Source organism: Melanotaenia boesemani, chromosome 4, assembly GCF_017639745.1.
Source record: "Melanotaenia boesemani isolate fMelBoe1 chromosome 4, fMelBoe1.pri, whole genome shotgun sequence".
NCBI classification, from domain to species: domain Eukaryota; kingdom Metazoa; phylum Chordata; class Actinopteri; order Atheriniformes; family Melanotaeniidae; genus Melanotaenia; species Melanotaenia boesemani.
This window is the reverse complement of record NC_055685.1, coordinates 25,378,055-25,394,875: the sequence shown is the minus strand read 5'-3', so window position 1 is coordinate 25,394,875 and position 16,821 is coordinate 25,378,055. Positions and strand designations below refer to the sequence as shown.

General features: G+C 37.8%; 1 protein-coding gene across 1 annotated transcript; it reads right to left on the bottom strand.

Moving 5' to 3' along the window:
* Positions 1-250: 250 nt before the first annotated feature.
* man2b1 (mannosidase, alpha, class 2B, member 1) lies at positions 251-16,465 on the bottom strand. Its single transcript, XM_041982764.1, has 23 exons — positions 16,325-16,465; positions 16,000-16,102; positions 14,254-14,427; positions 13,979-14,172; positions 13,193-13,325; positions 12,957-13,102; positions 12,059-12,258; positions 11,811-11,931; positions 10,245-10,323; positions 9,871-9,980; positions 9,592-9,699; positions 8,635-8,751; positions 7,671-7,853; positions 7,051-7,148; positions 6,817-6,937; positions 6,471-6,589; positions 6,206-6,307; positions 5,970-6,057; positions 5,689-5,769; positions 4,902-5,126; positions 4,502-4,651; positions 4,234-4,336; positions 251-1,007 (listed from the first exon to the last, which is right to left on the bottom strand). The coding sequence occupies exons 1-23, from the start codon at positions 16,463-16,465 to the stop codon at positions 904-906; spliced, it is 3,000 nt and encodes a 999-aa protein (XP_041838698.1). The 3' UTR covers positions 251-903.
* Positions 16,466-16,821: the final 356 nt, after the last annotated feature.

The window sequence follows — 16,821 nt, the reverse complement described above, 5'->3', positions numbered from 1 at the left end:
TTAAAACTGCACACTAAAAACAAAATGCATTCAAAAACTCCTCCTTATATAACACCCCAGCATGGATTTCATTTTTAATGGCAGCAGTAAAAATGTTTTTCTTATCCAGCTTCATAAATGAAAACGGCGCTTTCCTGATTCCAGTGGAGCTGGAGTCACAGCTGGATGTGTGTGGATACTCTGTCAGATCATAGAAAAGGAAAACCAGCTCCGCTGTGATGTTGCCGGGATTTGAAATAACATGTAACAGTAAGAATGACTTCTTTTATTATCATGTTTGGTAAACATTAGAGAAACATTTTAAAAGTATATACAATTATTGCACAGATCAAGTAGTCAGTACACGACTTAGAAAATATGATTTTTTTTTTGTCTACAGAAACCAAAATGCCAGATTCCAGTTTCCCGACATCACGAATGTGCACACGATTTACAAATTTCAGTGTGCAAAAGAATTTGGAGAGTAAAGTCTTGAACATGACCTTTTTCTTAGATGAACATCGGGACTTTCTAGTAACTGTAAGAGCAGGAAAAACAAAAGCTATGAAATTCTTAAAAAAACTAAATGTCAGGAGTCTTTTGTGGTATTCCACTGTGCTGTGTTCAAGTTCAATGTAGTAACAAAAGGCAGCTTCATATCTTGCACATTTCTTAAGAACTGAAAGAAGGCAATGTCACCAAGTAGAAAAGTTAAAGAGAAGTCCTAAAATTGATCATCTTTAAAAGCAAAAACAAAATATGTATTAAAATTCCTGCTCAGACATGTTCAGGCTCTAGCTGTGATCCCTGCATTCAGACTAAAAACAAAGGATTTCAAAAGGTAATCAAGCAGCCCTTGGTTACTGACCAAGGCTAAATTATCTGTAATTTAAAAAAAAAAAAAAAATTAAAGAATGTGATTGTTTATCTGAAGATGACCCTGAGTAGGAAAGTTCGGATCTCCATTGGTCTCAGGGTGACCTCCCATGCAGAAGGGTCTTCATACGTCTTTAGCAGCGGCTTTTCTCCTGAAAGACAGATGCAGAGTTTGAAAATGACCATACAAGAACGCGTCATTGCTACAAATGTCCAAAGCAGTTTGGTTTGTTGACGTCTAAACAATTCAACACTCACAAAGATCCACTCCCATAACCATATAAAAAAAACAACAGGTAAAGCTAAATCAGTCAACCTTTTAAACACCATGTGGTTTACAATAAAGCTGTGAATTGTAAAAATGCATGCAGGCCTCATTATATTAAGTTCTGCTTAATTAGTGCCTGCAGGGAGACAGATTGTACAGTAAAGTTGACGGTAATGGAGCAGTGATTGCCAGCACTGTAGAAGTGAAAGATGTCAGTGAATCTGTGTTCACCCTGCTGTCTTCAATCTAGTGTTTAACCTGCATGTGACCCTATAAGAATTACCCAAGTAGTCAGTCAGTGGCTGGCAGGAAGCTGGTGCTGAGGATCTGCCAGATGAAACGACGACTCCAACATTTAGCTGCCCAGTGTCTTCCCTCCATTAATGAGAAGTTATGTGTAAAAGTTTGAACTTTTACACAGAGATAATCTAAAGCACATACTCCTAAAAGGTTAATTTGTGTGTTTTCTTTTCAACCTCCCTGATGTTTCTTCTTGGTAAACTAATAACACAAATATTAAAATTTTGAGAAAATTTCTATAAATCTTCTGAACACATTTGTACCCTCAACAGAAAGGACTTTTATTATTATAGATACACTTTTTCCTTTCCTGGGAGGCTTTTAAAACAAGATGACAAGTTGTCTAATTTTTGTATTTGGCAAAAATCAATTCATTTTTTATTCATTTTCCCTAATGGAAGAATTCCATTTAGTCTAATGGAGTCTCCACTAATGACATGATTAGAGCAAACATTTGAGCTGCTGTTTGAGAAAAATCTAAATCACTTAGTTGCATCTTTCACTTTTTAAATTACGTAATTATATTTTTTATGTCTGGCATTTTTACTGAAAGTTGCATGTCAATTTATTATTTAATATTGGGCTCCATTTTAAAAATGCATATACTATTTCAGATACATTTTAGTTGGGATTGGATTAAAAACTGAAACTTAATACTTCAGCTTTGGAAATGTATTTTAACTACATAATATAAATGCGGATGAAAATACTGTTATTTTTCTTTTAATACAACCACAATCCACTAGCATTAAACCTATTTAAATAATAGAAGCCATGCAGAGTACAGAACTGTATGTAAACTCTGATACTGAGCAGGCAACAGATGTCAGCTGACAGATGAACATGTCGTCTGTATTAATGTTATGGCCCACACCCTCTCTGCCTTTCATCCTTTGATCTTTTTCATTGTTATTTAAAATGTCCAGGTCCTGGTTTAGGGTCAGTACCTACTCTCCCTCTTATTTCCCTCCATCTGAGCTGAATGGCCCTGTGCCTCTTTAGTGTTCGCCTATCAAGACATTTACCTCCACCTGCTGGTATAAAAGTGTAGTCAGTGATCATTCATGGCTGCTGTGTGTTGGGATGAGCAGTTTGTTACTACAGCTTCTGTTGTGTTTAAGAATGAAGCATTTTTTTCCCCTTTCTGATTTAGATTAGAGCTCAAACTCGACTGTGTGTATCCATTTTGTTTAGCTATTCTCAGTTTCACCACTGAAAATGTTTAACTTTAATGTAAACCTGTCCATGCATTTCTCTTCTGGTTATGGGTATATACATGCTTATTAAGACATTACAAGGAAAATTAATCAATACATGACTGAGGATTTCTGCTTTAAACGTGCAAAGTGTTAATGAGGTCGGACGGCCTGTGTGTTCCTCGTAGACTATTGTAAGAATTAACCTTGATGACTTGCTGGAGCTCTAGCAAGGTGGAGCAGAAACTTGCACAAGGTGAAGTAAGTTGGTATGTTTTCCTCTGGTTGTTAACCCCTTAAAATCAAACTGTGTTTTCTGGATGAAAGACTTGTATTTACTGGGCTATGTTTACTGATGTAACAGGACTCTGTGTTACAGCATCTACTACTGGAGTACAGCATGACTTCAAAGATAAATTGCATTTGCAGCTGCTCTGAAATATGTTAGTATTGAATCTGCTGTTATGATTGTAGCCTGGCATGGTATACATAATTAAATTCTCAAGAATCCTAGCTTTCTAATAATTTATAATATGTAGGCATGCGGAGGGGAGACTGAGTAAAATATGTATTTGTCATGTCCTGGCCAGAGGACGTCTGGTACCAACAGGTTAAGATGGCAGAACGGACAGATACTAGACAGATTATTTAGCTTTCACATTTTATCTAAAGATGCCAAACTACAACAGAAATGGAGATATGCAGTATCCCAACAAAAATAACAAGGGAAGACCCAGGTTGGCTTTTTTTTTTTTCTTATTCTCCCAGAATGTCACATCACAAATTTGGCCCACTAATACTTCTATGCTATATATCTGAAAGGTACAGCATGTGTTTTATTATGTTTTTAAATGCTGGAGGTAAATGAGCATAGTTGTTAAAAGCTGTAGGTTCGAGTTGGTAGTTAGCACCGCGGCCTGACAGCAAGGTCACTGGTTCTGTCCTCAGCTGGGGAGGGGTTCGGCCAGGGGCCTTTCTGTGTGGAGTTTGCATGTGTGGGTTCCTCCCACCATCCAAAGAGATCCATGTTAGGTTTATTGGTCACTTAATTCTCCCTGTCTCTTGCCTGCTAATTGCTGGGATAGGCTCCAAGTTCCCCATGAACCTGAAATGGAACTGTTGGTCTACTGGTGGTGTAGAAAATTAATGAATGCTGCCCCATATACAGGATATGTATTTTTACACAAACAGTGCAAACGAGAGGCAGATCAGTCCAAATATGAAAGGCAGAGAGAATAATGTGATCTGAGCCAGATTAGTTAATATAATCTTAACAGATTTCCTATACATTTAATTATAAATAAGTAGGAAATTATTGGTTTGCTTAATATTAGGGCCACAAGTTATACCTTTGTAAAGGAGGAACTTCAAAATGTTTTTTGTTCTGTTTTTAAGGGATTAAAACCTGCTGTAGTGGGACTTTAACTTCCAAAGATTCTGTTTTCACTTTCAATTTTGTGTTTGTACACTATCATTTTTGTTATTAAATCATTTCTTTACCTTTACTATTTTAATTTTAATTTTTCCGAACAGCCACAGATGTCTGGATGTTCAGTGACACTTCAGCAGGTCATGTTTTGTCAGCATGTTTAATGAGGCGGAGGTGTCCCAAACCTTTCTGAGGAGTCCATTCGAAACGTCGCATCTTGTCTTTCCACTGATTAGCTGACAGGTTTAGCTCAGACACACCCTGAATATCCAGAGTGGAAAACAGCTTCTGCACAGACAAAAATGCAGTGAAGATACAGTCAATTCAAAAAAAAAAGGAAAAGCAGACTTTTGGTTATCTTTTGTTCAAAGCTTGAGGCAAGACATTACTGGATAATGTAAATACTGCAGAAATACTCCATAACATCTGTGTTACAAATGCCATGTATCTGACCTGGAGGTTGACTGTGACAGGCTGAGAGTTAATTTTGCTTTCCCCGCTCTGAAATTGATGCTCCAGTCTCAGCAGCACCGACTCTTCATCCCACTGACTGAATGTCAGGATGTGGACAGCAGGAGGCAGTGCAGCTTGAAGCCCTGAAAACTTTATTTATAAAAAAAAAAAAAAAAGAAAAACAGGTAAATTATTGTAATTCCAATCCAATGTTCTGTTTCATTTATTTGTATTTGTTACATGCATTGTATACTGCATTTTTGGCAGATTTTCTCTAATTACTGACTAAAAACAAGTTGGTGCAACTAAAGCAAAAGGTAACACAGCTCAGAGAATTCAGATGAAAACAGCCCCAATTCCTCAGAAACAAACAAACAAAAGATCAAGCTTCTCCACTGACCTCTAGTTGGGTGTTTGGGGGCAGATCTCCATCAGTAAATGACAGCAGTGGCTGGAATACAACCTCCTGGGCCAGGGGGCGGTGTGTGTCAGCAGCACTGGGTGGATGATCAAGGGAGAGCAGGAGACGACCGCGGACTACAAGCCCCTCTGGGAAGATGTTAGAGGTCTCGTTAAGAGGCTCAGCAACACCACGGACATCATCATACAGCAGCCGGCGGTGCAGCTGAGGAGGAGCAAGATAAAATTCAGCATGTTTGTACCGAGAGAGAAATAAAGTTAGAGTCCAGGTTTAATATCTGTAACAAAGAAAGATTAGCATGCAGTTTGCAGAGCTGTTTAATGTGATATTCCTTTGCAGATATTGCTTTGTGATTATCATCTCAGCTGACCCAACAACAGTTGCATTGTCAGGTGAAAGCTTTGTAACACGAGCATAATGCTGCAAAAAAACTCCAGCAGTTTGAAGAGACAAAGAAAAACAAAAGCTTTTACACCAGTGATTTATCAGATTGTGAAAAAGGGAATGGAGAAACACATCTCAGTGGAGCAAACAAATATTCTCAGGGTTTGAGTTTCCTGGTTCATTATCAAAGCAACCTATGCAAATGCTTTGTTTTCAAGTCTTTAACAAAAATTGATCTAAATAGTTAAAATTCTTGCAATCTGCTTAGACCCTGATCATAGATGACTATGGCTGTTTGCAGGTTAGACTTTGCTGACTTGTTTTCAGTTCTTTAGACATATTACTTTAGTTTTCAATTGAACACACCTCACATACGTCTTACCATGATCTCCAGAGAGCCGTTCTGGATGCTGCCTCCTCCTTGAGAGCGATCTGTCACCACAGTGAGTTGGTCCATATCATCCTTAAAAATCAAAAGTATGGTAAAGGATGCATGACCAAAGTCAGAGGTCTTAAAGCAGGACCCCACCATCGTCTGAGAGCAAAGCTTACACATACATTAAATAAACTATATCTCTCAAAGATGCTTGAATTTTAGTGGTTACTTTACTAGAAAATAGCTCCTACCTTCTTTATGGGAAACTCATTTCAGCAGAAACGCACCTTGATAAAAGCACGAGAGTTGATGGGGTAATAGTTTCCAGCAATTGGCTCCGACTGCTTCAGCTGCCACGTGGGCCGGAAGTCCTTCCTGTTGGGAACAAAACCCACACACTGATTACGGCTTATTTTAATAGTTAAAAAAGTCTAAGAACTATAAGTTACATTTTTCAAACTTAAACCCCTGCCAGATGTTTTTGAAATGGTTAAAAGATATTTTCACCAGCGCTTTAACGCACCTTCTCTGCAGCACTTCTCTTCCATTGGAGTCGGTGTAGAAAATTTCAGCAGTTTTGATGCTGGTGTCTAGACGAGTGATCACCTCCTTTCCCAGGCTGTCACTAACGGATAAAGAGAGCGACTGTGAAATGTAGTCATGCATCTTTAAAATAAAATCAATCATCAAAGCAGCTCAAAGTTGAGCCTAGAGAACATCTACATACTACAAGCCCTTTCAATTTTCCATTCATCGATATGCTGTGTATGTGATAAGATCACACTCACTCTATTGGCAGAGGTCCAACTGTCCACTCCAGCTCCAGAGCTCTGCTGTCTGCATAGAGACGAACCACCTGAGACACCCATGGAGCAAACCACTGCCTCACTTCCTGCACCACTGAGGTCTGGAATGATGAGAGAATGTGATATAAAATAATAAGTATATATTATATACTAATACCGTAATCTAAATAACATTTAAAAAAAACTGATAGTAGCAGCCTGTAATTAACACTAGAATATGAACATCAAGATAAAATTATATACTTGTCCATTTTTTCCCTCCAAATTGATAGAAGTCTGAGTTGTGAGTTTAAAAGATCAAGCTGAAATGGAACTGCTTCATTTCTACCTGAATGCTCTCCGTCTTAGCCGTCTTGCTGATGATGAAAGGTGTGGAAGAGTTGGGTCTGAAGATGTAAGCTCCAGAGGGCTGATTACTCTTAGAGTTGTGACCATCACTGGCATTGTACCTGTGATATGAAATGTGCAAACAATAACAACAGTCATTTGCAAGTGATAAGTAAAGCAAGTGTCTTTTTTTCTTCTCAACGTTGTAAGTTTCTATTTAGTGGAGAACACAAACCAATAGAAGTTCTGGGTTAGTTTGATGCTCTGTTTGGTTTCCAGGTTGGTGAGGCTGCTTAAAAGGCCGGTGTCTGGGTCGAAGGTCACTCTCAGGAACTGTAGAACACAGACATCTATACTTCTTAAAGCAAAAAGGCATGTGGTGATTGTCTTAATGTATCAGCATTCACTTTTAAAAGATCCCAGCTGAAAAAAGCATTGCCTGAAGTCAACTCGAACCATCATTAGAACTTCACTAACATCAACTTCAGAATCCAGCATGTGTGCATATAAAATCTGGTGGTCAGTCAGACACAGTACTGTCCAACCTTGATGAGAAAACACACTGCTGCAGTGTTTGTATTTGTGAAATAGTGTGCCGCATTGTTAGCTTGTAATGCTAATAAGTAGCCGGATCAGTTAGCAAAACAAATCCTGCTAATTTTCCAATCCTCAACTGGAACTCAGTCAACTCAGGAGTCGTGTCATTCCCAGCTCTAAGTTCCGATGCAAATGAAATGCACCATATTTTGAAAAATGAGACGCAATTTTCCGATTTGACTTTTTGCTTTGATAATTATTATCTGTCTGTTTCTTCAGGCAGGAAATAAAGCATACGTATGATTTCTGTGTTAAGACCTTATTCTGGATCAGTGTGGGAGCCCCATGCTGTGTGGTGGCTGGTGGGGGCCTATCCTGAAGCATGGACACAGAATAGGTGCTGTAACCAAGAGGAGGTGCCTGAACCTGGAACACCAGCTCATTCACAGCAAAGCCCCGATTCCTCCTCACATCCTGAGTGGCTGTGGACACTGGAGCCACCTTCAACATACAGACACAGAGAAGCCGTCACATAGTTTCAGACTGAGGGATTAGATTTATATCAGCAACATCCCATTTATTTATGATCAGACAAAGACATCATATTCGTCAAGATGGCAGCTGTAGCTTTGTTAGCTATACTAACAAATTTGTGGCAATTTCTTTGAGGTTGACCACAGTGATTGTAAAAAGCTGAATAGTTTATAACTTAACAGGTTACCATGGAAGATGGCAAATCCACTCAACTTATTATCAAATAAATAACAAAATAATCATTGTATACCTAAACTGTGCAACGTTATATATGGGAACAGTCCCAATCCACTCCAATAACCCAATAACCCAATAACCCTACCCGACAGTGTGTGTCAACATAGTGAACAAGAGAATTCTTTTCCTGAAAAGCCTGAAATACCTATTTGCAGACCTTTTCCCCTCTTTGGACAAACGTCTTACCATCAAACAGGTTTGAGTAATTCCTGGTAGATGGCTAATTTGGGCACACTTCAAATAAATAATGCTTGGTCGTCTTGCAAGCTGCAATATTTAACCAGTTAACTAACCAAACTAAGCCTTTGGGAGAGGGTTCTTAAAGACACAGCGGCTAAATGAAGCATTTTAACTTCAGAATGACTGACAGCAATTTACAATAAATTTACAACCTGATCTTTTTTAAAAACACTGAAGCACTTAAATTTACTGCTAGAGACCCCAAAAGTAAAATTCTGAAATTGTGAATGAGCTTAATGTGATCACTTCCAGTGTGGTTACATGTACAGACCTGGCAGTCCACAGCGTTGCCTTTAGCATCTGTTACGGTGTATGCTGTTCCATTGACTGGCAGCCTGACAGGCCAGGTGACAGCCCGAGCGAGAGGGTTGTACACGTTGACTGAGAACTAAGAAAGTGAGAGAGAAACAGCAAAGACAGTCAGACTAAGGTAAGGGTTCAGCATCATTTCAGACTTGAAATAAACAATTATTAGCATTATTACTTACAGTAATTTCACAATTATTTGCTTTAATAAACACCACCATTATAATTAATCATAAAGCTCCCTCTATATCCTTACGTTCCGTAAAGAATCATGTCATAAAGGATCATGTCTGAACATAACGACAAATCAGCTCAACTTCTCAACTCAAAAACTTACACACATCTTTGTGTTGCTTTGTTTTTGTTCTGTGCGAGTTACAGAAGAAGCAAGTCAAAAGTCAAAAGCTAGCTAGATGTGTTTTTATTTATGTTTTGTATATTTTGTATTATTTCTAAATTCTCTACTAATTTTCTAAAGAAATTTTAAAAAACATTTTTATATTGTAGTTTAAGAAAGAAGCTTACCAGGCCCCGGTAGAGGTCCTGTAGCCTAATCCATCTGTTTATTTATTTATTGTTTACATAACAGAGGCGATTTAGTGGGAATAAAACTTCTTGATTACTTCATTTTATTTCTATATAATTTCATGTTGGCATCAAAATATAGTGATTAGTAAAAGTTAAAGTGTTGTGAAATGAATTAATGCATAATAATCTTGATTGTAAAATCGTCATTATTTCCTTGATAATAATTTTACTAAGAAGATCTATAATCACTTATGCATTAAAGTATTAAAAGCAAATGTTTTCCGACTTAAGTTCAGAGAGGCCTGCTCACACATTGTGTTAAGAATACAAACTGGTTTTGGAGGTGCAGTTTTCAAAATGATGTAAACATCCAAGCTTATTGTAGGTGTGTCACCTTTTTGCTGGACTCAGTCAGAGGACACACACTGATGTTGAGGTTATCACAGTAGGTTCGTTCAGCAGTGGAGCCACTGAGAGAAGCCAGACTGTTACTGACCAAAACCTGACAGGAACAACAATGGATGCAGAAAGGAGATTTAAAATGAACAGCCAAACATGTAATAAGGTAAAATGTTACATTCTCGTCAGTATGATAAACCTGTCATGTTTGCCTCTATTCTGAAATAATATGTTTTATTGTACATAAAGTTAAATCTGATGAAGTTTAAAATACCTGACAGTGTTGCCAACCATTGGCTAGCCTCTTGGCATAATCATTTGTCACATGTTGCTTTGCTGTGCCTGAAACAGCGTCATGATGCTGCGCCACAGCCATGGCTTTCCCTGCAAAGCAATGCACAAACACATAGCTGTTGGTCATCTCTCTGGTTTTCATTGTGTTTTTCTTAAACACAAATACCACTGTAACATAAAGAATTGCATTAATAAAATCAATATTAAATTTCTGTATCATAAGGATGAAGAATCATTATAATGTAGCATTTATAAAAAATCTATTTTAAGTGACGTTTAAACAGCAGAAGGAAACACAATGACCTTTACTGGCCAGATTCCTTTAGTGGGAATTATAAGAGAAAAAAAACTCACTCAAAGTCTGACTGTCTCCCACTCCAAAAGGTCCTTTCCTGGAAACTGGACCTCCGAGTACCTCCAGCTGGTTACATATCTATCAAATAAACACGTTTAGAAAGTCTACAAAATGTTTTCCTACAACAATCCTATTAATATTTCCATCTCTCAAATATCTCTGAAGTAGTGAGTTTCCAAACATCCAAAAGATTACAGGGCTAGTTTCGGTCGGTGTATGACTCAGTCAATATTCAGTTCAAAATCAAAAAATAAATGATCGGCTTGTTTTTCATTATTCTTTTAGAAATCAAAATAAAAGAAACTAAAGGCTGTTTTCACACTTTTGATTTGAAGTTAATATTCTAAATAAATGAAACTAGCAAAACGACCCACGGACAGAAACTGATTTTTATCTAATTTGTCGCATTTCTGACTCAGAAGTTGCCATTTTCTGCTTGTGTGACGTCCAAGTGGCCACATAATATGGTTCGGGTTGAGTGTGTAGTGCAGTTGTTCCCAAACTTTTCAAGCCACGACCACCAGATATCATACGGTTGTGTTCAACAGGTTTTTCAGATTCTTCCATCGCGCTCTGGTAACAGTCAGCCATTATGTAGATCGTAGATAAAATGACCTTTTCCTCTTGTTCTGGCGGTGGGCACGGAGCAATTTGGCGAATTACCACCACCAACCGGTAAGGAGTGTGGACCAGAATGTTAGATGCGATGACTGAGTGGTTAATGGTGTAATATACCAAATGGATCATCCTGCGGCCATCCGCTAAATCTTCATAAATAAGAGAGATAAAGTGGTTAACCCCAAAATCCAAGTGGCACTGATATAGACTAGTGACTGCAGCACACAGAGGCCAGCTGGGAAAGAGCAAGCAACCACAACAACAAAGGCGACAGTGCCGATGAAACGTTAGAACACCTGCTTGAAGAAGAGACTCTGCAGCACATTTCAGGTCACGGAAATCTGACAAATTAGATATTAAATTCAAATTATGTCCGTGGATCATTTTGTTTAATTTCTTCTAATCTCCACTTTGAAGTGCAAAACACAGACTGTTTTTAGTTTCAGATTCATAAAAGAATAATGGACAACGAGCTGATTATTTATACTTTGATTTTAGATTTTGAACTGATGCACAAACCAGTTTCTATTATCAGTGGGCAGCAGACCATTTTTTGACCCTTAGTATATGAATAAGGGACTGTATGTTGGTGCTTAGCATATTAATACATAGCATGCTATTGTGCATAATCCAACTCTTACAGAAAATTTTTGTTTTTACTGGCTAACTGTTTATATAATTAAGATCAATTTACTATGTGGTGTTTACTGTACAGGTTAAATTTAAAGCAAAAGCAAACAACTCTGCATTCACACAACTTTATACAGATTTGATACCATACAAAAAAAAGTGAGCTGAACTAAACGCAAGAGGAAAAAGGGATTTTCTTTTTGTTTGAATCTTTTAATCTATCAGACATGATGTTAACAAAGATTTGTATGTGTAATAAGGAATTTGACTTTTAATTCAACTGTAGCCGCACGTGCAGCGAATAAAGCTCAGACTACCTGCAGGTTGCTGTTGCTGATCCTCTCATAACGCTTTAGAGCTGGTCGGCTTGTAAAGTAGCCGGTCCAGAAGTCATGAGCACTATCAGCATAGGGGAAGAAATCATCTCTCTTCAAAGCCCTGAACAGAAAAGAGAAAGTTACTGACTTAAAAACAGTCTGCTTATCTCTGCAGTTATTCTGGTATCAACACAAATACTCCTACTAGCAAAGTGTCCTGCTTATTTTTATTTAAAAAGTTATACTACCAGGTGAGGTTTGCTTGGTGCAGCTCCTGGAGGTAGCAGGATGGAGTAGAATAGAGGACATTGACTTTGCTACCGTTTGCCTGCAGGGCGTTGACGTAGTGAATCAGCTTGTCCAGGTTCTTGTACCACAGATTGGCATTCTCATACTGGAAGTCTGAGCCCATGGTCATGATGATGTGATTGGTCTTGTACACCTCAGCCTGAGTTAGGGTTCAAGACACAATGCTTATAAAAAGCAGGGCTTGGTGTCATCACTAAGGTCCTGAATTGATTTAACTTGATTCACAAAAGCCTGATTAAATTTAATTTAGATTAAAACTGATTTAATATTGATTCATTTGCAGATATTTATGTAACACCAATATTTCTTGAAGACATTTTTAGATAAATATTTTTATAAAACATTGAGCCTGTTTACATGACCACCAAAATCAGACATCTGGAAGTAATCAGATAATTGTTATAATATGATAAGACACGTCTAAATGCACTTCAGAAATATGATATTTAAAAGATTGTAGTCTACATTTACCAGTCCATTATCAGAGTATGTACATGCGTAGTGACATCACTTCCTGTTATTTTGTAAACATTTGGTGTTTGTTGAACATGGCAAAGCCTGCGGTTTTAGCATTAGCTGCTAATCTAAGAGGTAATCAGCAACCTTTCAATTGTGGTAAGATCTTGCCAAGCATCAGTATGTCCCACAAGAGTCGGGTCACTGTTGTCACCAGAAAAAGAAACATATAAAATCGATCTCTGTCCTAATTCATAGCATGTTTAATTGGTGACACTTTTAAAGTATGTCTGTACTGTGAAGGTTAAACAGAAAGCTATTTACTGATAACTATTCAACTTTATAAACATACAAATAAGAGAAAGTGTTTGTGTATCAAACCTGATTCTTGGCGATGTGAAGGAAACGATGCACCACATCATCGACATTATAGTCTTCCAGATCGGGGTCGTCTCTGATTGGTGGGTCACTGCAGAGCTGGTCCCAGCAGAATCCTTCAGGGGGGTTGTACCCGTTGGGAAGGATTCCTGTTGGTGACACAGATTGCTACAGATGGTCTCTGGTCTTGAAGTGATCCAACACACAAAAGCATAGTAAGATTTTTTTTTTTTTGTTACCAGTGAAGAGGTCGGCCATTGGTGGCGTGAGGCTGTCGGAGGCTCTCCACAGAAGTTCCTGCTCCTTTTCCCTCATCCTGTGAGCCCGGTCCTGGTAGTCCACACGACCAAAGAAGAAGCCATCAAATCCCATCTGGAATAACACAAAGACTTACTTGCACGTCTCACTGGAAAGCCATTTACTTACATGGTTTCTACATTTGGTAAATTTTGGTACATTACATCTCAGAGTGATATAAATATTCCTTTTGTTGCACAAAGCATCATATCTGAGTGAATATCAAGTCAGAGCCAGAATTTAAACTGGGTCTTAGCTCAGCTTGAAAACTGTGTGCTGTCTTAGAGAAAAAATTATTCATTCATAATGAAAGTCAAACCAAAATAAACAAAAAAGGAATTCCCTTTCCATTAAAATCAACTTTAATTGAAAATTTAGCATTTCCCCCACTATTTCAGTCTCAGAAGATTTTCTTTTTATTATTATATTTTTAAAAATTGTTATTTTTTTTTTTATTAAATAAATTTATTCTTGGAATACCGCTGATGCACTTGAATAAATGATGTAGTTAATGATTTTTTTTAAAAATAACTAAGGATAATCAAATGTGGAATTAAAATTTAAAACCACTCTGGATTAAAGTTTACCTTTGGGAAATGGATTCTATTAAATAACATATTTATTTAATCCTTTCATCTTTCATTTATATTTATGAATTTATTTAATAAATACTCATTCTTTCTCTAAATTTGACTACAAGTGTTTTCCTTTGCTTTAGGTTAAGCTACCTGTGCAAACATGGAGGCATGTTCACGGGCATGACCAAATGGATCGATGTGCCAGGCAACGCGGGGACGACCGCAGAGTCCAAAAGTCTCATTAAGGAACCTCAGACCCAAGGTCATCTGGTCAATTACAGCACTGTAGTGGGTGGCAGCCTCATCACTCATACACCAACCACCATTAACAAACTCTAGACGGCCTGGAGGAACAAGTGTTTAGTCAGAACTTGGTTAACACTGTCATGTCAGTGTAAATGCAGCGAAACACCAGGTTTGTGTACCTTCATTAACCAGTTGTCTGACTGTCTGCTGCATGCTGGAGCTCTGGTTCTTCCACCAGCGGTAGAAAAAGGACGTCTCCACGTAGATAAACCTCCTGTCTGGATTCTTCAACAGCTGATCCACCACAGAGTCCAGGATGTACTGAACCCCAGCGTGCTGGATGTCGTTACGATCTGCACATAGATGCACACAAATATGCAGACTGAGAAGAAACGACTGAAGGGGTTTTTGTAATGTTGGGGTAACGATTTTGCATTCCAGAAAAAAAACGCTGTATTAAGTTTTTACATTGACTCATCATTTATCAGCTGTTTTATTGGTGTTACACTAGTTATCTGATGCTTTTACAACAAGAAAAAAATTGAGAAATTCAATTGAAAATTCTTCAAGCCATTAAATAAAATCTGGATTAATGAACAATCCCACAAGAATACTGGCAGTGTGTGGACAAAAACTGCTTACGTAAACAAAAACACACCAAGAACAGATGACACCTGCACATCACATGGCTCACTTTTAGACATGTGATGATGCTAGTCACACAACTGTAGTAAAACTATAAAATAACTCTTGCTTTTGCCTATTAAAACTGCTGACAGAAGACAGGACAGAAGAGTCCAGAGATGTGAAGTTTCTGACCGACAGTTTCCTGAAAGGGCCTCTTAAAGACATGAAACATCATTTTGGAAGCAAAATTCCAGTTGCTGTTGTGTCTGGCAGTGTGACAAAAAACAAAAGCACTAATCTGGAAAAAGCTAGCTTGGCAATATCCCTGATACACACAGTAATCTTTCAGACACAGAGCCTTTTGGTAAGATGTGAGGATGAATAATCTGGGTACTGATAACTTGGGAGAAGTTTGGTGGGTCTCCTGATAAGCCGCAGTTCTCTTGAACATGTATTGTTCTGAGTCGACCTTAGACTCAAATATTTCCCAACTAAGTGATTAAGGCACAATCAAAATAGATAAACTGCTTTTAGTTAATTCGGTGGTCTCTTAGCCAGCCAGCTGAACAGGCCATGGCCATGCTCTCTCTCCTCTCTTCCCTTATTTTTTTAAACAAAGTATTTTAAAGTATCTTAAAATACAAAATCTCTCTGCAATAAGGGATTCGTGTCAGTGATGGTGTGTCCTATTTGTGTCAGCTGTAACTTTTTCTAATATTCATATTAAATCCTATGACATTTCTTATTGCTCACCAATCACAAAACAGCACTGCTGGTCCCTCACATGATCTACTATCACGTATGATTATCAGGAGGGCATTTGGCAACCAAACAATCAATAAAATGGATTAAGTTTGATCAGGAAATCATTAATGAATAGAAAAAAATCTCCTTTTCATTGTTTTATACAAACATGTATTCTTTTATCACTGAGATTGTAGGGTCACTTGTGTGTCACCCTGAAATATTACTAATATCAGTAAAGTATTTATTTTTTGTTTGTTTTTGTTTGGTATTCTGGTTATAGTGTGATGTTTGTGCTGAGCAATGTTTTAACAGCCACATACAGTGATCAGTGCTCACCTGTGTCTTGGCACAGTGTGTTCAATCTTCCTTTGTCTCATACTTTATAACAAGAGTAATAACATGTTTCTACATTTAAAACAAGTGACAATAATTCATGGCAAACAAAACATTTCATATTTTGCTTTGTACATCTGATTTAATTTGTCAACAAATTTTCCGTGACAACACTAATCAGTGTGTGTGTGTGTGTGTGGTTTGTGAATGAGACTGACCTCCATAGTAGTACTGGTCCACAGTTTTAAGCCAGCCTACATCATCGTGTGTGTGGGGTACCAGGTGGACATTCAGCATGTCGGGCTTGGTGGTATGACATGACTGCAAGCAAAAACACAAGCGCTTTACTACACTGAACTACATGTATATTACTATGCTATTAAATAAGCTGAAGGAGCATTATGCATAAATAAACTCTATTTCCGTGTACGGTGTCAGAACAATTAGTTCCTCAAACTAACAGCGCATTAAAAGAGTAAGTGAAACCGAAATTAGCTTTAGCAGATTTAGCTAACAGCTGGAGCGAACGTAAAGGTGGCCAACCTGGTATCCGCAGGTCACACTGCGTTTCTTCTCCTGGTTGAGCGGAAAACTTAAAACCCCGGCGAGGAGAAACAGGAGAGCAACAGCAAGCTGCTGCGGCGTTGCAGCCATGTTGATAAATGACCTGAAATCATATGACATGTGTGTATATCAACTAGAGGTCACGTGACAAAATTCCACATGGGTGTAGATCTTTGTGTTAGCTTTGCCCTCAGTTCAGACTCTCAGGCGGTACTGAGCGTATCTGTGCAGTGAGTTGAGTCACTCCGAAGTCATTACAAATTTACCAGATTATACATTTTTGAGTAGTAGAATAAAAATATATATACTTATAAAAATAGTTTATCTGCTATTAGCTATATTTATCTGGGTATAGTATTTATTTTTCCTAAACTTTTATGATTAACTAAGAACACATTCAGATTTTTTAAAATTCATTTAATTTATTAAGGAACAATGTATGCCACACTGATACTAAGGCCTCACGTAGCCGTAGT